Source organism: Nelusetta ayraudi, unplaced genomic scaffold (genome assembly GCF_046127955.1).
Source record: "Nelusetta ayraudi isolate G7.1 ecotype Tasmania unplaced genomic scaffold, CSIRO-AGI_Nayr_v1 ptg000017l, whole genome shotgun sequence".
Classification (NCBI taxonomy): Eukaryota; Metazoa; Chordata; class Actinopteri; order Tetraodontiformes; family Monacanthidae; genus Nelusetta; species Nelusetta ayraudi.
Window position 1 is genome coordinate 3193805 of NW_027466067.1, and position 22995 is coordinate 3216799.

General features: G+C 42.2%; 1 protein-coding gene across 2 annotated transcripts in view; it reads right to left on the minus strand.

The window, feature by feature from the left end:
- Window positions 1-22995, minus strand: part of raly (RALY heterogeneous nuclear ribonucleoprotein) — a 104502-nt gene that overhangs the window by 20734 nt on the left and 60773 nt on the right. For both annotated transcript variants that reach the window (XM_076024781.1, XM_076024782.1), the window contains exons 3-5: window positions 16629-16701; window positions 16029-16076; window positions 5404-5567 (exon numbers count right to left, since the gene is read on the minus strand). In XM_076024781.1, coding sequence (XP_075880896.1) covers window positions 5404-5567; window positions 16029-16076; window positions 16629-16701 — 285 coding nt within the window. The remainder of the gene's footprint in view (window positions 1-5403; window positions 5568-16028; window positions 16077-16628; window positions 16702-22995) is intronic.

Below are 22995 nucleotides of genomic sequence, written 5' to 3' on the forward strand. Positions count from 1 at the left end.
CATTTCCAATGGTAAATAGCTTCAACAAATAACATTGCATTAAATTATCTAACAAGCAGGATGCAGTAATTGTTGGCTTACTAGCTGCAATAGCTATCTACACCTTGTCTTTATATATATATATATATATATATATATATATATATATATATATATATATATCTTTAAATACACATGAGAGAAATCCTCCACATGTTAATCTAATTCTGTAGAGTAAACTCTCCAGCCTGACACTTTAGTTAAAAAAAATCTATTCCCTGGTTATTGACAGATCGAACGGAAAGCGTAAAATGAATTTCAATCAATGAAGTGACTGTGAGCAACCTCGGCACAGCATGTTGCCTGGACTTGGCGTAGGAAACTTCCAGAAAATGATGACATGTATAACGTGAACTTGTGAAAGTGTGACGTGTGAAATCCAACACGACTGCATTCTGCTGATGTCATCTGAGTCATTTGGAGCAGCCAGGAACAATGTTGGTCATTTTCTCATAATCTGGGCCTTTTACGTGATGTCATTTAATGGTTTGTGAGTAGGATTCCCAAACATGTGAAGGGAATGTGTTGCTGCACATATAACAATAATAACAATGATAATGACGACAATAAAATCATGTCTTCTTGAAGCTCACAAAGAACTCAAAAAGAATTTATATTTAAAGTCTTAATGAATAAATGTAGGTTGATTCTTCAGCAATGGTGGAAATGTATTCATAAAAAAAATAAATAGAAGTAAATACATTCAAATGAGTCATGGTAAGATTTAAAATAAAACCATTAAATGAAATTGGAAAAACAAGAAAAAACTGAATTGATTTCTTTCTTGTACATTTCATAACTAAACTACTATTTAATAACTAAATGATTATAATGAATTACTTTCTTGATAGCAGTTGGTTCTCTTCTCAACTACAACTGCAACTTTCAGAGGAAAACATGGCTGTTTAGCACATCTGGTGGTTATTTTGTTCCATTATAATAAACTCACAATTACTCCCTCGTCGTAAAGACAGCGGTCGTGTCGCAGCTCATTTTTACTGCTATTCTGTTTTTACTGTATTTTTAGCTTCAACATTTCCTTCTTTGTTTAAACTTGTAGAGTGTTTCAGTTCTGTATCTCCATGTTTCCTCCATCCATTTATTATGATGTTGTTTCAAAGCTGTGCGTTCACACTAGCAGATATTATCACACTGTCATCCAAAAAATACACATCACTGAAATTATTATTCAATGGAATTTTAAATATTCCCAATGAATTAAATCTTGAAATAAAAAAAAAAAACAGGTGTTATTTATGTTTCTAAAAATAGTTTCGATTTGACTTTCTTCAGGTGCCCAGTCCAGTTTAGTTAATATTGATCCTGCCCTGAAACATAAAATCAGTGAAGAACTCATAGTCTTAATTTGTTATCCAGTGCAAAACTCACTTCAAGTGTGACAGCTTTGTAATAAGGTTTTTTTTTCTTACTTTCTTTTTGAAATTAAATGACAAAAAAACAGGACATATTTGTTTTACACCATAAATTTATGATTCTATTATTTAGCATTATTTCTAATTAGATGCTTAAATGGTAAGAGTGGCCGAGTGTAAACACCATTAAACTCCACGTCCGTTTTTGCATTTGTCCAATTCATTTAGGCAGTTTTTAGTTTCATTCAAATTGCATTTTGTTTAATTAGCACTTATAGACTCAGCACAATTTCTCACTTCTTTTTTGTCGGCTCATATGACAGCTATAAATCACAACACATCCACAATTTACCACGGACAAACTTCCAGGAGCTGTTTGGGGTCAGTAGTCTCAGGTAATTTGTCCTCCTCTTCCTCAAAAGGGAGCAAAAGCTCCTCATGTTGTCCCAAGGACACCCGACACTCCGTTCAGAACGAACATGACGTAGAACCTGATCCCAGAGCAAATGTGAAGCGACTGCGGTCAGGAAAAACTCTGCAGTGGGAGGAAACCTCGAGCAGACCGCGACTGTGGAGGGCGGCCGTCGGGTTTTGGGTGAAAAGGAAAGACAAAAATCAAAGTATTTACCAAGCTGTTTATTTATATATGTATATATATATATATATATATATATATATATATATACATATATATGTTTATATATACATATATATAAATTGTATGAATATACAAGTATAACTCACTGCTGGAAATCAATGACGACTGCTCGAATGACACAAAATATCATTGCAGCTGGTCTGAATCATTTTGATCCCAGATTAATCATCAGAGAATATACCCAGTTTCGTGCTGTTTATTTGTGACCCACCCCAGTGCGCACTGGCCTTTGGGCTTAAACACATTATCTCAGCATGCTAAATAGAAGGCGTAGCGTGACTCGCAAGGGTAAAAAGAAGCTACACAAAAGGGTGCGTGACACAGCAGCATTACGAGACATCTGGGATGAGGGCCCGTCGCATTAAAACAGCAAAATGCTGTTCTGTGAACGAGCCGCGCAAATGAAGTCCTGACCTTGAATCGCGGCCGTAATGGAGGTCTGGTTAAGTTTTTAGTGTCTAAATGCTTGCGTCATGCGATCAGGTACGTACGTCCAGCTCCTTCCGAGGAAGCTTTGTGGCCTTTTTCCTTTTAATGAAAGACAGACACTACTCAGGCGCCATTTGGAAGCAATTCTGAGCCCGATAAGAGCAAACGATTCACAAATAGCCTGACATTTTTTTAAGTACATTTTGAGCCCACCTTACTCAAAGGTACTTCGACAACAGATGCGCGAGCAGCAGTAGAGGAGTTTGGGGGCAGCATCAATCATTCCGCCCTAAGCTCTCTGCCTCCACTAAAGGGTTTCAATGCCTTTTTTCTTTTGTTTTTTTTGGAAACAGCAAGAGCACAACATGCACCTGGAGACGCCAGAAGCCCTCCTGTTTCGCCCTCCTGACAGTGAATCCGTGCCAACTCCCGAAGTGCTGCCAGTTGCTTCACCCCCTGACCTGTGAATCCCGACCAAGAAAGTCGTGCGAGATGGCTAGAAAAGTAACTTCCAGCCATCACTGGGCCTCCCGGGTCATCACACATCGTTAGTTTAGTGAGGTGTAGGGACAGGAGACCTTTGGCCTTCTCTGCACAGCTGGACTTCCAAAGCTATGTTTCACCTAATTTTCTGCTCGAGCCATCCAAAGCCGAAGCTAAACTCGTCAGGCACAGCACCGATAGAGCCCCTTCGGCAAGTGGAAATCGGAGGGATTTTATTGTAAATAATTGATATTGTTTGACAAGGAATGGACACATTGCATGGTTGTGAATAGGAAATTATAGTTGCACCGGTTTCCTCTGTGTAAATCCCCGGGGGATTGACGTGAATTGTGGTGAAAAGTCTTGCGTCAGGCTTCGATTCCCTTGGAGATCAGAAGAAAACAACTTTGAGTCATGGCTGGTGGGGCGAAGATTCAGGGAAATACCCACAGGACCCAAGAAAAGCAAACAGAGCCACACTGCCATTTATAATAAATTACCCATTAAATAAAACCTGAGCTGCCGACATCAAAAGGAGAGTGTGCTGGCCAGTGCTGCAGCCATTGGAAACAGCTGCTCAGCAGAATCCCTCGGCGATACCAGGATGAGACCAGCTCGAAGACAAACTGTCTTTTAAAGGAAACTTTTTTACTGTCTTGGCCTCATCGAGATTTATTGAAAATCTAAAGAGTCCGAGCAATTAGAGCTGGGTGAAGTCTTCTTGTGGCTGTGCAGCGTAAGAAGCCATTGTTCCAGTCACTGCGACTGAAACGACTGACCACTGATCATTAGAGTTGCTAGAAACTCCAAATCAGTTCTGTTCTCTCTGCTGGAAGAAAAGTTCAGTTGTCAGCTGAAATAACATTGGATTTTTCTTTTTCTTTTTCGGAAGGCTCAAGACTTCGACAACTCCCTATAGACCTACAGTCTGAACAAGAAGTTAAATGAATGTTTAAAGAGCAGAGTTTCAAAATTAAAAGGGCCAGCAAGTTACTTCTATGTTCGTGTCGGTTTTAAAACATTTAGGAGGACAAATGAGGGCATGATGAAGCTCACAGCCGGAACAAGGTGAGGCCTTGTCGACAGGAAGACGACTGCAAGAGGAGTTTGTTATTGTACGGACATTTTTGCTCCACATGGGCTTTCAGAGCTTTAATGGTCAAATTTTTGGAGCCAGGTCTAAATGGCATGCTTGCATTTCACTCCATGTATCGATCCATACCATTTATCGATCGATACATGTAGCAATGTTTCCAGCTGTGTTACAGTGCCACTTGCAGGCCTGGCATATAAACAACTATTTCAACAGTTTAATGTGGACAAACACATTCAAAGTATCCTTTACGGACGCTTGAGGGACGCTGGACATGACTGAACATGACACGTGATCCCCATCAGGCCTAAGAGCACCTGGGGATCTCACGGTCAGGAGCTGAAAGCAATGTCTGGCAAAGTCTGCGCAAACCTCTTGACAAGATCGTAGATAATGGATGGATGAATGGACACTGTATGAGATTTAACATTTGTAAGGCATTAGGTCTGGCTAATGGATACAAGACCAGCCAAGAACCTTTGAAACCGGTGGCCCTGGGTGGTCAGTGTTTCGTGGCAAAAGCATTTTTAAAACCAAAACCAACAAACAAAGAAAAAGCAGTTTTTTTTGTATTGTATTGTATTTTTGTAACGGGCCACATGTTTCTCTTGAAATCAGGATAAATTCAAAACAAACCCGATGTGGTGAACCAGACACGGTAGGCCATAGTAAAGATACTAAGAATAGATTTATGGAAACAAAATCTAGACTTTCTGTCTCAGACAATAAATCACGGTAATTGGAAACGTTTGCTTTAGCCGATGCTATATGTTATTTGTGTAATACAAGTGTTGGGGAGATTACTTTGGAAATGGGATCGGTGACGATTACAAGTTACTCTGCCAAAAACAAAATAGTCGTGTCACTGTTTCAATTACTTTCATAAACTGATTACATTTGATTCTTATTTGATTCGTTTTCCTAATTTTGAACAAACGCTTTCAACTGTTGACCAGGATCACGTTTGAAGACCTAACAGTGTTAACCTCTCAGAGGATAATGGCGTTACCTGTAATCCGTTACTCTCCAACACTGTGTGATAACATACGATTAAATAGTCTAAATGTGAATACTTTGAAAATTCTTCTATTTCAATGTAAAGCGATTTGAGTTTTGTGTGCTCAAAGCACGACTTTCACGATGTGGCCTGTGTGTGTGATTTGGTTTTCAGCCATGTGTTATTTTTCTTTTGCCAGCTTGTTTCATTTATTGCTTGCAGGAGTTTAGAGACATCAAGAACATTTCGAGTCGCACGGGCACATCTTTAACGCATCAGATAACCGAAACGAAAAGCGCACATTAGTGTCAGACTGGGCGAAACAACTCACGTCTCTGCTGGTTGCCGTTGCTGGTGGGAAGAAGCGAAGCGTTGCGCGCCAGCAGCTTGACTGGCAGAGATTTGACCCGCCGTACCAGAGGCACCGCCACCCGCGGGTGCTTGACTGGCACCACCCGTGGCACCGGGGACACCCTGCCACGGTACTCGAACAACCTGAGGAGAAGAGGAGACGAGAGGCCAGTCAGGATGGAAGGGGTGGGGGGGTTGAGGTCAGAGGGCAGAAGGAGAGCTGGAATCTTTGCCGCGACGCTCCGACACACCTTTCGCTTTTCAACAACCACAACACGTTTCATCTCTTCGCTGCTTTGCCGTTTTGTCCTGCTTCGTTTTGTGATAGAACTCACACACATCAGCTGAATTGCACAGGGCATTGACACCCCGCTGTTTGTCACTTGTTCCATCTGCTTCATACCTACCAGTTCTATATGCACCAGTATATATGCTGTATATATATGTGTATATGTATATATATATATGTGTGTATATATATATATGTGTGTGTATATATATATATATATATATATATATACACACACATATATATATACACACATATATATATATATATACACACACATATATATATATACACACACACACACATATATACACACATATATATATATGTGTGTATATATATATATATATACACACACATATATATATATATATATACACACATATATATATATATATATATACATATATATATACACACATATATATATATATATACACACATATATATACACATGTATATATATATATATATATATATATATATTCACCACATGAATATATATTCACCACATTCATCACATGACGCCCGTTCTAACATAAAGAAAAACGTAATTCCCATTTGCATTATCAAATTTTTATTTTTTTGTTATGAAGCCAGTGCAAAGAGCATTAAAGCCTGTCCTACAGCTCAGTACAGCTTGGTGGACGTGGGCCTGAAAACCTGCAGCACAGCAACGTGATTCAAGTGTCAGGCCTGTGCAAATTAAGAGCTTTCAGATGTGATCCAGACTGAAATCGGCGGCCGCTGTGAGCGCTAAGGGAATTCAGTCCATTCAAATTTGTTTCAAGTTAAAAAAAAATTAAAATATAATTCCAAACATGAAAGTCTCCCTTGGAGTCCTGGTTAAGAAACATTACACTTTCACCGAGGCTTCACCACATACAAAGACAAATGCAGGTGTCATCTATTTGGATGAACAGCGGCCGATGACAGCGTCCGTATCGTCTGTGTGCGAGATTTGTGACCTCGCTCAATCGCCGTCGATCTGGTTATATCGGGTGGCAAAGGCCAAAAACTATGGACGCGTTGCTAAAAGCCTATAAAAACAAAACTAGGGGAGTATCAGAGAGCATTTGCCGCACATGTGCAATTTTTGTTTTTTTTTCAGGTGGGTGGTGAAATGCAACACATGCTTGGTCATTGTGTTCTTGGCTGCAGGTACACGTCAAGCAACCAGGATCTTCATGCTTGGTGGTTCCTTAACTTCCTCCTGCTGGGATGAGTCGTCCAGGTCAAGAGACACAAGAAAGCCCCACAAAACAACATCGAAACTTAAGAAAATGATTAATTTAAAATTTCCAAAACTGGCTCGTCGCAATTCAGAGACAAACAGTGGCTGCAGCGAAAGTTTGTTGTTCTCTAAAACCTCCTGACGTGTCGTAATCCCGCGATTGAAGCTTGCGTGGCTGGTTTTTGTCACAACCCTGTGAAGGTGTTTGAACACAACATGGGGTCTCGTCTGTGTTCCGTGTGCGTGTTTTCTTTTTTTGGTAGTGGCACTTAAGATCAGTCCAGTGTGTGTGTGTGTGTGTGTGTGTGATGCTGGTGGTGAGCAGAAACTGTTCCGCTGCTTTTTGATCCCTCCTTTTCGGATTTCTGAAGATTTTTTTTTTTCCTCCTTGCCCGTTGCGATTTTTCCTCTCACTCCTGTTCCTGTTTTAAATGTGAGTGGGGACACGGAGTGTCGCACTTGCATTCTGTTTTTCTTCACCTCATGTCGACACCCGAAAACCCAAACGACGTGAAGGCATGAAGTGGGAAGAACATGAGGCACGACGTCTGACGGTGTTTTTTGTGAGTCGTGAATTTAGAAATCCCACTGAGGAGATTCATAAAAGTCAGACTCTCTTCCTGCTTTGATAGGCTGCAGGTGATTAAGTGGCTGATTGAGTGACTGTTTTAGTGTATTGGTTTTGCCACTTACACTGCAACCCATAACGTTGCATTTTAAAAAGGCCAGATTGCACCATCTCCCCCGGCCCCCGCAGGTCCTTTGCCCTCCTCACCTGACAACCAGACAAATTTACGATTCCTGTTTTGGATTCTAATACATCAATCAATTTTTTTTTTTTTTTCACCAGTGGTCTCTTGCCAGGATTCTAAAAAGGAAAATTATTTTTGGATAAAGAAAATTTGTATGCACACGTGGTAGTGTGTTCAACATGTTTTTTTTTCTTTCCAAATAAACGGTGGTGAAAGAAAATGTGCTCGGTGTTTGAATAATTTTATTTGAAACACGTTTAAAAATGTTTGGATTAATTTTCTTTACACAACTTATTGACTGTGGAAATTTGGAATCAAAATAAGAATCACCCATAACATGTTTAGAGCTAAAACATGTTTCTTTTTTCACTCTTAGAGGTGATTGCTATTATTTATTATTTATACAACCATTAATTTATTTATTTTAGACATAAAAAAAACAACAACCCTGAATGCTTTTCAGTGTTTCAGATTTTGGAAACAAAATTAAAAAAATAAAAATCACGAATTTGATCAGTTTTGAGTTTTATCATTCATAAAAAAAAAAGTATTTTCATGAATATTAAGAGAAGATAAAGTAAGTAGTAATAATAACAAGTATTACTTAAGACAGTAGTCGTTTTCAGTGTGTTTCAGTTTAAAAAAAAAAAAAAAAATTAAATAGAAACAGCACTGGCAGTCAAACCTTTGAGGCTTATTATTTTAAATGCCAAAATTCCTCATCTGTACGCCACTTGAGAAGACCGCCCGGCATGGCTTAACAATAATATTAGCATCCAAAAGCTTTTCTTCATGTACATCCAAAGAGACGTTTTAGATTAGGTGAAAGAACAGGGAGTGGGAGTTGAATACAGATTTGATTTTGGTTTTATGTTTTTCATGTTTCCATTATTCTGCGCCATCTGTTTCTCTGCAGCCTGTATGTCCTGACACCAGACTCCCAGTTTTTCACACAGTGGAAGGACTTCTCGTGTGAATTAGTAATGAATGAATGAATGATTCCTGATAAATACACAAGTCTGTTTGGTAGGGATTTAAAGGTTTACAGTGTTATAATAATGCAACCAGTGTTTATCTCTGATGGCAGTTTTTCCTCTTCTGCTCTCAGAAAAGCCAAACAATAGGCAAATTAATACTCACAGTAAAATCTCAGCACTCTAATGCAAACTAATGTTATCTAATACAGAAAAGAAAGAGAAGACGGAGGGTACCAGGCCAAGGTTGAAAGCAGTAGAGACTGAGGGAAAAAAAAAGAAAATTCTAATGTTTAAAATGGAAATTTAGAATAAAAGGTCTAAATTGTTTATTTTTTAAGATAATTCGTATTTGTTCCAAAAGTGACAAAGAGTTAGAGGAAAAACAATTCAGTGGAAGAAGCTCCTCAGGTCAGATTGTAGATGTATTCATTGTGAATATCGATTTATCTGTTAATCTTTGATAAATACATGTTGGAAAAACACCAAAGAGTCAAAACAAAACTTCAAATATTTTCTCTTTGCGTTTAAAATTCTGTATGATTAACGGTTTTGACCGTTTCCTTTTTTTGTACCATTCACATAACACTGGTTGTGACCTGATCTGACAGGGTTGCGGTTATACGAGCATTCCTTTTTTTTTTTTTTTTTTTTTAGAAATGAGGAGCTAATGAGTAAAAAAAAAAATCCGGAATTCTGAGGAAATCAGATTTGTATCCTTCTCTCCACCCCTGACTGAGGTTATCCTCTCCCGGACCGCTACAGTGCCGAGTGCTGTCTTTGAGTTAGTGCCGCTGGGCCTCCCAGATGTTTTGAACTACTTGGCACCCACAAGGCTTCAGCACTCTTCTGACTGTGATAGCATCAGGACCACTGCACTAAAATAAATAACACTGACTGTATTAATAAACTCTGCCAGGAAGTTTGGCATTTTGGCATCCACACATTTGGTATTTGACAAGAAGCATCTGGCCAAACAACCCTTGAGGATCAAACGCCCCCCCCACCCCACACACCTGATGACACTGATCCCGCAGTACGACCAGCGAGGCCACAAATCCCAGGCGGGAACAGCATAAATGACACGAAAAACAGTTTCAAGGTTTAACATCTTCCAGATTCAACCAACCAACCAAACAACCAAACAACCAAGCAGTTTGTGTTGATGGTGTTTTCTTGTCATTGTCTTTGTATGTTTTTCGGCTGTGCTAAGACCAGAGAACATCTACAGCAGTGTGAGGTAACCTCTATAATGACAATATGCTGTAGCCACTTTCAAGACATTCACGTCCTCCCGCCTGCAGCTGTAGTATTGGCAGGAGGAGGATGCTGCCAACTGCATCAGCTGCGCAACACCTGCTGCGACAATTATCACTGTCAGGGTAATAACACTGTCTGTAACCGGCTTCTGTGTTGCGCCCTCTGGGCCTTGTGTATGTACTTTGTGTGTTTCTCTCGCTCTGTGTGCCACAAGGCTTCACCCTCACCTACCGACCATCCTTGGTCGACCAGCCAGCAACAAACTGTGAAGGCTGTGTGTTCATGTTGAGTGCTGTTTTTTTTTTTTTTTTATAAATTATATAGTTTTATCAGCTCTTTGGTAAGCCTACTTTAACTTGCTCCTAATTTGTGTTTGTTCACTCACTTATGAGTTGCATTATAATTTGCTATCAGTTTCTGTCGTGGAGGTCTCGCTTTGAGTTGAACCTTTTTGGTATTTTGTTTTGGAACCTTTGTTGAGTAAAGTTTTTGTATTTTTGCCCATTCGGTTTTCCTCTCCTTACTCCCTCCCCCATCACCTGGACTCCTAATGGGAACATAACAAATTTGAGGGCTTGTCAAGGACATAAATTAAAGAGGAGCATCCTTGTCTGCCAATTAGCTAATTGATAGGCCAGGTTGGTGTGCTAAAGGGGACAGAACCTGAACCGTGGCCCTCGTCAGTGATCGAAGAGATGGTCCAATCATTTTGCTGCTGCTGCTGAGGGTCAGAAACGATGTGGTGGGAAGCGGTTTTGTTTTTGCAGGGTATGGTGTGTTGATGTGTAGGTAGAATTTGCAGTCAGGTGATGTGGCTGAGTGCAGGAATACTACATCGAGATAACACTCACGAAGGTGCTGGACAAAGTGGTGGCTGACTTTTGCTCAGATGAGAAAATCAGATGGGAGGACAGAATGATGCAATGTGACCTTTTGCTTTTTATATGTTCCCCACTTACAGGCCAAAAAGAAAAACACATCCACAGGAGAAGGGTGACAGCTTGATTGAGATGGGAGCCAAGTTCGGCTCCCTGGCTGGTCGCTACATTTTCAACATCTGTTTGGGCAGATGTTGGTCATGGAGAGATCAGCGTGATCTCTGGGACTCTGACTGACTCTGTGCCGCTGTTGTTTTTTTATGGGAGCCGAGCTGGAGGAGCTGGGTGGACGCCTGGAGACCCGAGCATCAGGACAGTTCCGGTTCAAAGTAAAGTCACATATGAGGTGGAGCTCAGTTGTGTGTGGGGTCAAAACTCAGTGGTACAGACATGAGATTCTACTGGTACCCTCCATAGATCCCACATCTGACTAAAGCCTACCTTTGATTATTGAATGAGTGTTTTGTAGAAAGACGAAGGACACTGAAGTAAATTTTGGAAAATGCGCAAAAGTTTCTTACACCAGCATGGATAAAAGCAATGAAACAATACAAACAAATGTATGTAAAAGTAGGATGAGAAAATAAATGGAGAGAATAAATTTTAACTACAGAGTAAAATCTTAAATTTTTCTGAAGTCAAGCGGAAAACTGCTTCAGTTTTTAACGTGCAAAATGCTGTAAGTCTCCCATAAATGACGTGTGTGCTCAGCAGATGTGGAATAATAAAACGTCTTATGAACTACATCATATCCGTAATGTGTTGTTGGACGGGCTAACAGCGGGAGACGCCATTAGCGATTGTGTGTCGTCACATATACAGGACTCGTGGCTCGCTGGCAATCCAGCAGGTCACCAAAACCATCACTCCACCTCTATGAAGTGCGGCAGGTGCTGTTGGCAGGACGTCCACATATGGTTGGTCCGTCCACACCGGTCGACTTGGCTGCTGATGCAATCAGAGGTCTGAGATTAACTCTCACAAAAGCTTCCAAACTGCATGCAACTGAATGCATGTGTGATATTGGATCTTGCCGTTTGCCATTTTCTATTTACTTTTCTTTTTTTATTCTTTTTTTTAATATTTTTTCTATGTTACTTTCATATAAAGTTTTTTTTGGGGGGGGTTTATTAAAATAGTATGACCGAAATATATTTTTTCTGATCATTTGGTCATTCTTTTTTTCTTTTGCTTCCCAATTTGTCAGTCTTTTAATCTTCAAACCAACATATTCTGGTAATACATTAAAACAAGCATATAAACAGATTTACCCTCTACCTCCACACAGTACATTAGTTAACTGCAGTTACCGTTTTGTTTTCATTATTATTATTATTGCTGAGTTATAATAATTCTTTCTCTTTCTTTCTTTCTTTCTTTCTTGTTTCAAGTTCTTCACCCGACCACGTAAAGAGCTCTGGTTTGGTGAACGCTTTAACACCGTGACAGCTGAAGTTCAGAGCCAAAGAAAGTAAAAAGTGCACAGCATCACGGTCACGTCATTAGCGATACAGACGAACATTTGTTTACTCCACAACACAATGCCAACTCATGTGCCTGTGTGCGTGCGTTGCGTTTTTCCTTCAAAGTATAAATCAAAGGATCTTGGTCGGACTGGAAGTTTAAAAGATGCATGTTTGCATCACGCAGCCAACACAGCCAATCTCTGGGGTCTATGATGTGCTGAGGCCCGGAGACACAATTGAACCCAAATACACATTTGCACATCTGAGTTTTGAACCTTTGTGATGCTGGTTGTGCTGTTATTGTTTTAAAATTATTAAAGATTATTTATTAAGTTACGCAGAGTTTACCCAGTTGCATCAAAACATACTCTTGGGTTGGGTGAGATTTATTTGATAAAGTATTGTATGTATGCATTACTGACAATAAAAAAAAAAACAAAAAAAAACTTCAATGCTACCACTGTGAGGTGCACTGTGCTAAAGTAGCTGCAGCGGGTAAAAGAGATGTATTGCCCGCCATACGTGTGATTCCATCCTGCGCTCACAGAGTTCTTTGGCTATCTGCACACACAAGCGTCCGGACATGATTCGCTTTGAGCTGCCAGTGTGCAGGGAGTCATTGCTTGTTTTTGATGTAACAGCTGAGCACCGTTTGCGCTGTTGATATCAGACTCTCTGTCACAATTAGTGTCAAGGAGGCTGCGGCCCTCTTCACAGTGTCCTCTTACATTTATATAATTACTTGTGGCTGATAGATAGACCTTGGCTCTTAAAAACAAAAGTGCAAGGAATTTTAACTGCTTTCCAGATGTGCTCATTTATGATGCCGGCCCAGGTGGCAGGCTTCAAAACTGTGTATACCTTTTTTTAGGTGGGGGTTAAGAATATTAATCTTTGTATTCAGCCTCAGTCTGTGATAAATTCACTCCACTTGTCAAACAGGACTTGACAGCTGTGTATATATTTTCTTTTTTTAATGAATTTCACCCACATTGGCCAGAATGTACATTCCAGAATGTACATTGATTTCGAATTGTATTGTTGTGTTGTATTGTTGTTTGGATTCCGCACTCTCAAAGTGCATGTTGAGTCTTTTCCTGCAAAGACGCTCATGAGTGTCAAATAGGTGAAGGGAAAATCAAGAACAAAACTCTGCGGAATGCCATCTGATCTGATCTGATCTGATCTGATCTGATCTGATCTGATCTGCTGATTAGACTAAACATGAACCTGGGCACAGCTTCTGAAGTGGAAATTCAGTCTCAGAGCCCCCGCAGCCAAAACCAGGCCTGGATGTTCTCTCTAGCCAGGAGAGGTGTCAGCGAGGCCTCACAACCGTTTATGACATCACAACGGGCCAATTTCCTGAGCTTAGAACTGTGTGTTTCAAGCGAAAAGAAGAGCATTCTGACCAGAAACATGCTATTGTTGCAAAACATTGATAACGGTGAATAAACCGCGATCAGGGACCTTCAATGCTTATATTTAGACTCAGTGTTGAATATTTCTGCAGGAAAAAAAAACAACAGTTTAGGAAACCCCAAGAGGGATCGACTACTCCAAAAGTGAGGCATTCATGTATTAATTTCTGGGAGGTCACATATTCTAATCCTCTGCATAACTAAACCGTCATGTCTGTAGGAAACTTAACCCTCTGCTGTTTGTCCCACATTTGGCCCAGAACGCGCAGGCAGTCCATCAATAAGCAGGAGGAGATCCCCGTGATTAATGGAGCATCCCTGAGCCCGGCAAGGCCCACATCAGATCCGAACGACAAGCCATATGTTTAACACCACCCGAGAGGGTTAAGCCCACTGGACGCTCCCTCTTTGTTCTGTAAGAGCCCTCGAAAAAATCAGAGGGGACTAATGAAAAATTGTGAGGCTGCTTCATTTCAAGGCAGGCCTTGCCTGATGCCTTCCGACAGATTTGGTGTCTAATAAAACAGGCATGGGGATCTTTTGGCACCTCAGACGTTTTCAGAACGCTGGATATAATGGCACCGGATTGTTTTATTGTGTTATTTCAGGTTAAAATGCAAAAAATCTCCAATGTTCCAGATGAGAACGTGGGAGACGTCAGGGATTGCGGCTGATTGGTCTCAGATGGCCTCTTTCTTTTCCCCTGGGCTCAGCTGCTGTGCTTTCTAAACACTCAGGGAGATGCTCTCGCTGTGCCGAGAGGTCAGTGTCAACAGACTGAGCAAGTCTGCGCTACATTTTGGCCGAGCCAAACGTAAAACTCGGAACATCTTCCAAAAAAACTGGATGCCGAGACGCGATCGCTGTCATAAAACAATGTTACTTAAAGTGGCTTGGACTGCAACAGGTGGAGAAGCATGATCGAGGCTTTATGAGGCCCCAGAGAGCGTACATAAATATACTGTACATCAGAATCCCACTCAGACTTACTTCATTCATCCCCAAGAGGAAATTACTTTTCGCTAAGAGAAATCAAGTAACAAGAAAAAAAATATTATAGATTATAATCTTGTGACGTCTCAATAAATTTGGTAATAAAATATTTCTGCAAGTTTTCTTTTCTATTTTAATGTATACATTATTTTAGCTGATTCTCTGTCTATATATCAGTTCTGGCAACAGGGATTTTTTTCTCAAAGCACAGCAGTGGTATAACCTCACAGCAAAATAAATATGGAGTTTTGCAACCACATTTGTCAACTAGCCAGAAGCGCTGAGTGCTATTTGTGTTTGAGGGAAACAAAATATATTGAGAATTCCCCGGATGAGGCCACGGCAGCCTGAGGCTCTGTTGAAACAAATTCATTTCTGTTGCGGTGTGCACTGGATGTTATTTAGAAGCGCATATTTACTGCCGGCATAAGGAACGGCTGCGGCAGGAGAAATGATGGAAGCCCCGTTAAAAGGTTGGAAGTACACTGCACTCGGCCAGCGTGCGTCCATCAATGTCCCCTTCACTCTGCGGCATTCAGATTCTGAATGTGTTTGTGTTTATGACGTCAAATTAAACTGACAGTGAGTCTGACTGGGGGTCTGGAGGGGAATTACACCGTTTCCCAACCTTTCAATTTGGTATTAAAATGACTTGTAAGTTCGCAAAGGCCTGTTGGATTAATGCTACGTAACTGTCTCAGGCCTTGTTGTCACAAACCCCGCAAACAAAAACCTTCTCCACTATTCAATCCAGCCGTTATGTCTCTACAAGTCCACAATCTCGTGAGTCGAGAACACAACAATCAAGAGCCGCATTGAACACTAAGTAATACAGGAAGAAGCTGAAACATCTCACTGAAGACCACGCTCTAAATCTTTGAGACCATCGCACTGTATGGATCCTAAGCCGGAACGACCACCACCAACTTTAGCAATAGACTGCAGACCACATCCTCAGGCTCTACTGACCAAACAGAATCAACATCAGCCTTGTGGGAACGCGGCAAACCAGAAACAGTTAAAGCTGATTAGGAGGAAGTGGAAAAAATGGTCACACACTGAGAAGGAACACAAGTGCAAATAATCAATCAGTCACAGACTTGGAACCCGCAAGGCAAGCGAGGCAGAGGAAGACCCCGGAAACACCTGGAGAGGAAGCACAAAGCAAGAATACAATAAGAAGGCACTGACATGGAAACAGCTGGAGAGGAAGGGCCCAAGGCAGACGAGAGGAGGGTGGGGACAAGTTATAATTGACCTACGTTACAGGACGGGTTACGGGACAGCAACTGCGTTAAATGGCGGCAGCGAACCAAAAGCATTGGAAATTATTCTCACCTGTCGTAGAAATCCTCCCTGTAGTAGTCGTAGTCGAAGTCGTAGCCGCTGCAGGAGAGACGAAAAGCAGAGATAAGATGTTACCCAGCAGTTACTGACTACGAGGAGATCAAAGAGGCTTTGGGGATTAGGGGGTGGTGGACGGTCCAGCAATAACAATTTATAGCTGCCCATGTGAGCGGAGGAATAGTCCAAAACTGACAGACAGTCCATGGAATGTTCACTCAGGTTGCTATTTGGAGTAAAGCGTCGCAAAAGTTCAGGTTATGCAAGTTCCAGAAGAGAAGGTCAGACCTTCAAGGGACCAAAAGTGAGTCTGATTTCTTTGGATTTGAAGAATGTCATTTAAAATATGGATCACGAAGACCCGTGGGCATTGTTCTGTTCATTCCGTCTATTTGGAGCCTTTAATTTATATTTTTGAAACCTTTTTCTAAGTTTTTAAACTGCATCCTTTATATAAAAACTCCAACAATAAGGAGGAACGAGAACGCCATGAGAGGACATGACCCAACTATTGACAGAGAGGTTTTGTTAATTTCATAGGTTGTAGTGACAAGCTGGGACTGACTGATAAACCTGCGGAGTGGCGTCATGTACCTGTAGAGTGAAGCTGCTGACCTCTTCAGGGCCTTGGGTCTGTTTGGTCTCGGCTCTCCTGCCATGTTAATATCTGTGGGGAAAAAAACAAGCAAGAAACACAAAGACAAAATGAAAGATTTCAGTTTGGTTTTCGTCAGTGTGACGATGAAGCTAAATTTCTACCACCCAAACAAACCACTGATCACCCGGAGTTCTCGGGCATCTCCGCAATAGAGCATTTGTTAAGCAGTCCTTTCAACATTCAGGCAGGTGTGTTTCCATGTACCGGCCACGAGAGGGCGCTATTAAACCACGAGAACACTATCATCAGCGCTCCCAACTACCTCCCACTGGTCCAGCACCGCTGTCAAACTGCCAGACCAAAGTCAATTAGAAAAACAATTTCTGACTTCCTGCCAAAATCAGCTTCTCCCTCCGTCACCTGTCGTCTTTTCCATCCATCCAACACCCACGTCCTCCTGCACTCTAGGTCACAGGGGTTCTGACCCTAACCCAGCTGTCATAGGGCGAAGATAGGGTGACATCCTGGACAAGAGGCCAGTTCATTGCAGGGCCACATAGAGACAGATAATCATTCACCCTCACAGTCACACGTATGGCCAATTTAGGGTTCCCAGTTCACCTCGCATTAATGTTTTTGGACTGTGGGAGGAAGCCTGAGGAAGAACCTGAAGAGAACCCACGCAGACACGGGGAGAACATGCAAACTCCACTCGGAAAGGCCCCAGGCTCGGGATCGGACCCACAACCTTGTTGCTGTGAGGTGACAGACTACTACTACTACCACCACTACCACTACTACCACTACCACTACCACTACTACTACCACTAATACTAATACTAATAATACTCATACTAATAATAATAATAATAATAATAATAATAATAATAATAATGATAATAATAAAGAAAAGAAATCAGGATGGCGTTGCAGCATAAAACATAACAGAGGACAAAAAATGTTAATGGGGGGGAGGGATCTTCATTTAGCCTCTCAGGATTCCAGCAGTCAGCGGCATCAGATGTGGGCGGACAGTAAACGGCTGGCTGAGCTGTGCACGAGAAAACCCTCCTTAAATCCCTCCCCCCCAGTCGGGGGTCTCAGCTGCCGAAGCCGCCAGTCGATCGCAAGGCGGCTTCTTTTCTTCTGCGACTTTGTGTCGTAGGTGGAAAGCGGTAAACCTGAAAGGAATCCACGAGGGCTGGGTGAGGGAGGAGCGAGCGAGGGAGCGAGGGAGCGAGGGAAGGAGGGTGGTGGTGGTGGGGGTGCTGTGGGGGCAAGGGCGGGGGGTTGGTGGGGTGGGGGGAGTGGGGAAGTGGCAGCTGGTGGGTGCGAAGCACTGACAGGTGAGTAAACAGTGAGCCAGAGAGCTGCCTGTCATCAGGCACAGAGGCAAAACCTGCAACCTGAATTAAAAAACAAAAACAACAGAAAAAATAAAAACCACTCAGATTTGGAAATGTTTATTCTTCGTTTAACGCCCCTTTAATTTTCGGCTTTACTCGAGTTTTAAAAGTTTCTCAAAGGGTCCACAATCCTCTGAGTGACTATAACCATTCAGTCAAAGAAAAGGTAATTGAGAAACAGCCTGCTTCTGCCTGAAAGCATTTCTTCGGACTGTGTGGGCGTGGCAGGTCTCATTTTGATTGACAGCTCCCGGACTGCCAGTCATACGGCGGCGACGGCGGGAATAATGACAGTAATAATGGTGTAGTGCTGCTCCACATTTCTGAGTCACCTGACATTGGTTTAAAAAACAACACGATGATGGCATCTGCTGAAATGAGCGCTGAACGATTTACGATTTGCACCTGAATTCACCTATGGAAAAAAAAAAAATACACATTCCTGGACATCCTACAAGCTAGAAACTAGAAACCACTTGCAGGTAACACAAGGGTCACTGTCGTGCTCATATTTTCACACACACACACACACACACACACACACACACACACACACACACACACACACACGTGGCACAGATGGCCGTGGGCTGGTGAGCATTCATCTTTGAAGAGCAGGGATTGGACGATTAAATATTGACGGTGGATAAAATTGACGGAAGTAGCTTATCGCTGACAACTGGTCCGGCCCGGCGGCATCGGACAAACAGCTCATCTCGACGCCAACAGCTTCCACGCGCACTTATCGCGGTCCACCAACAGGCATGCCATCATCCCGATCTATTGGTCTCGTTCTTTTGTTTCCAGAAGAAAAAAAAGAAGAAAAAAAAGCCTTGTAATGCACATGTCAAGCGATGTCGAGAGAATTTGAAGTAAGGGTTTGAGAATTCTCCTGAGGGATCTCTCTCAAGTGTTTGGATGCAAATCAGCAAGGCCTGAGGCACCGTCAAGTTGTCATTTTTCTCGTTAGTCAGCGTGCAGTGAGCAATATAACGAGCTAGTTCAACCAACTGCGGCACTGCATTACAACGTGAATGGCGTTGCCAACTTTCATTGAGAAAAATAACGCAGGCCTCCTGCAGTGCTCGGAGCCATGACCATCACAGGCCAGCGGCTTGCCAGTAGCGGTAAATCACAACTTAAAATAGGGTTTCAAAAGAGTATATGGTTCACATAGTTTGAACTGATTTGTAACCAATTGACATTAGAAATAAGATGTTTAAATTGGATTGAAATCTTTTAACTGAACATATTTTTACACAACAATCAATAAAGTGCAGGATGGGTGGCTTTTCCAAAGGAATTGAGTAAATAAAGCTGAAAAGAACAAGCGATCCTGCAAGCTAAGGAGCCAGTACACAGTTGTTGTGAATGGGTTGCGCAATCGTATTGCCTTCAGCTACGTAGATTACGTAGCATTAGAACGCAAACTCTATGGAAACTAACGTGAGTTTGCGTCGAAAATAAGTTCAAGACAACTTGGATATACGGACAAACCCCGTCTGCTATCGATTTAAAACGGGACGCACCATTTCATTGTCAAATACGGGACAATTCTGTGTTTTAAGGGACGGTTAGCAACTCTAGACGTGAAGCGCACGAGAGACAGTGAATAATTAATCTAGCATTAGCACCGATTAGCATAGCAACCTTATTTTGCCACTGTCGAGGAATTTGTTTCAAATTTAGCTTTTTACCGTCAGCTGTCTGATGCAATATTCGTCTTAATGCATGTTAGCATCGTCCCGGATGCTACGTCGCAGTTCTTCAGGTGAGTTGTGTTCCACTGCGCAACGTAAATACAGCGTACGCAACGTATAGCAGCCTCAGTATCCACGGGCATCCACAAGAGGTTCAGAGAGCAATTAAACTTTCTGAAAGTGCGGCGCGGACACAAAGTGCTGATTGCAGCTTCTGCAGAAGAAACACGTCTGTGGACGGAGTATTTTTCACTTTGTTCGTGGTATTTTTTTTTTTTTCTTTCTTTCTCGGAACTACGTGTCTTCAGACAGCGACGTGTTGGCTGCGTGTCTTTTCTTTTCCAACAGCCTCACCTCTCTGCGCTCGTCTCCAGCCTGATGAGGGCGTCCTGGGAGCCGGCTGCCAGCTGCCCAGCGTGGCACTGAGTCTGCTGCAGGAAAACCTTAAATGGACTTCTGTCTCCTTTCTCTTTCCCTCTTTGTCATCTCGCCGCTCTCAGGCTGAATCCCATTTCACCTTACGCCCCAGCCCACTTAGCCCTTCCCCTCCATTTTGCACATTCACAGTTAGCCACAGTGTCAAGTGTTGCGGGCCGAATGGTCGTTGAAAATGAAGATTTTCCAGAGGCACACTTCACACGAAGTGCAGTGAGATATTTTCCGCAGCCGCTTCCTACTTTGTGGCTGCGCTGTCGCCTCGTTCAGTGTCGTACCAAATGGACTACCCACCTCTCCATTAGAACCCAACCCCCTCGCAAAGGCAGCCCAGGTGACGCTCTCAGCTGTCCTTTGTGAATGACAGCTCAGCACTTTCATGTTGTTTTTCAGCCTGATGTTACTGCTATCAAGCGACAGACTGTTGAGGACGGTGTGGTGAATCTCTAGTGTTAAACACGGGTTGCCTGCCAATATAAACGCCACTAATCTTGGAAGTTGTTCTTGCAGATGCGTCCCAATTCCTGGAGGTAGGTAACCCTTGTGACTCAGCACCGAGGGCAGAGGAGAAGAGGTGAAAATGGAATTGGGTTGAATAACTGGGAGGCTCTATGTGCTAGAAGAATGTGTGCTCAGAACATTTAGAGTATTTCAACTATTAGGGTCTGTAATATTGTCTGTATAAGTCATTTCTTCTTGGGTGGAAAAAATATATATGTAACGGGAATAACTTAAAAGCTGCATATAGTTTGGCGGCAAAACTCATAGTGAGAATCTAATGACAATAAATCTGCTAGTGTGTCTGGCTGAGAGAGGAAAGAAAGAGGAACGCTGCACACAGCAGCTCGAGTTTCTTTGTTTTTAGTCGGTTTTTTTTGCACCTTCTGAGACAAATAATTATTTTTTGATAATCTCTGACTCACACCCGCCCCGGCCATATTTTCTCATAAAGCTGACCTGAACCCAACTGGACCTCTAGGTCGTTTTCACATTTCCCGGAGGAGAACAATGCAATCTGAACCACAACACTGTGAACTACTTCTGCTTTTGGTGCCCCGGCCATGTGTAAATTCTTACTCTTCAGATTAATGGAGCATCACGGAGCAACGGCACCTTGGACTGTTCTCCAGTAGGAACTAAAACTTCACTAGACTAGTTCACTTTCAGAGTTCATTTTTAGAGGCAAGCTAAATAATGTGACCAACTTAAGAAAAATCCCAAATCTACCCCAAAAATCTACCCCATTGCCCAATCCACATGGGCTGTCGGAGCAGAGTTCTCCCCTCTACCCAAAACCAACCAACTAAACCCTAAACCGAAGAGAAATTAAGCCTCGAAAACTGAACTACTGAACCCACCAGAAAAGAAGAAATTAGAAAAAGTACAAACGCAAAGACGTAAAGCCACATCAAGCTGACAGCTGCTGTTGCTGCCATCACCTCCCCCTCTTTATAGGGCCTGATCGCTAAGGAGCTACACCTGTGGGAAAGGAACCAGAATGAGCACAGGTTCGGACGGATTAGCAAGAAGGAGGGGGAACATGGAACAGTGCTACATTTGCCATACTCAAGCAAGTAGCTAACTAGCTAACCAGCTAACTTCTAAGTTCTAAGATAAGTTCTGTGATTACTGCGAGAGTCGCTTCTTGTTTCTTCTTTTTAATGCCGTTCAAAATTGGAAACGGTTGAGTTTTGCACAGGCTGCACAAACATTTAACCGTCAGGACATTGACTTTTCATCTTCCCCGGTGAAAAGCAACAAAACAAAACAAAACGGAAAAAAAACAAAAAAAAAAAACAAGTGCACACCGGCTCCGAGTGCTGTTTGTGCAGGTGGCACGGCGAAACATGGCTGCAACGCTGGCAACAAAAAGTCAGCGCAGTCGTGTGTGACGCACGTTTCAAAGACAACAATTGTCTTCCTGTCGTGCGCTTGTGAATAATTCACAACCCTCACGTCCTCAGAGCTCTACGGCTCTTTGGTTGAGACGGCCCACTTAAATTGCAGCACCGTCAGCGTTTGGGTCTTGTAACAGCTTCCATCAGCGTGGTGTACAAACCAGTGTCAGGAGTTTCAGCTCTGCTAACACGGGATTGTCAGTTAGCTCTCGAGAGCGACAAACCTCTGTCAGGGTCCTCGGAAAATCGAAATAAAAAAAGCACCAAATGTAAAAAAGAAAAACAACTCAAGAGTTGAGTGGAGCTTATACGCTCCCCAGCAACTTCATTAATTACATCTTGCTTCTACTGAGTACCTAATAAATTGGCCAATGTCGGACCATTCTCTCTGCAAATCCCAGGGATGTTTGTAATGTGGTGAAAATCCCAGTCGACCAGCAGTTAGTGAAACAGTCAGAACAGCAGCCCGTCTGGCACCAATAAACATTTTCACCACGTTGGGAGCCACTTGAATTCCCTTTTCTTCTCCATTCTGATGCTCGCTTTGAATCTCAGCACGTCGCCTTCACCACGTCTACATTCCATACTTGATTAGATATTCAAGAGGCAATTACACATCTTCACCAAGAAAGCGGCCTGTAAATGTCTATAGTTCTGATCAAAAAAAGAAAAGAAAAGAAAAAGAATACAGAAAATCTTATTATTTCCCTTGACTGACTGGGGTCTCAAACCTGCACCATAAACTAACGTTCAACCTGGCCCACCTTCATTATTCTTTCATGAAGCCTTTTAACAATTTTAAAATCCCAATATGATAAAAGTAAATCGCACCGAATCCTCTGTTGTTTTTTCTTTGTCTTCCTTTAATCTATTTTGGATGAGCAGAAGCAGAAGGAATAGTAAAAAAGGACGGGCAGATGAGGA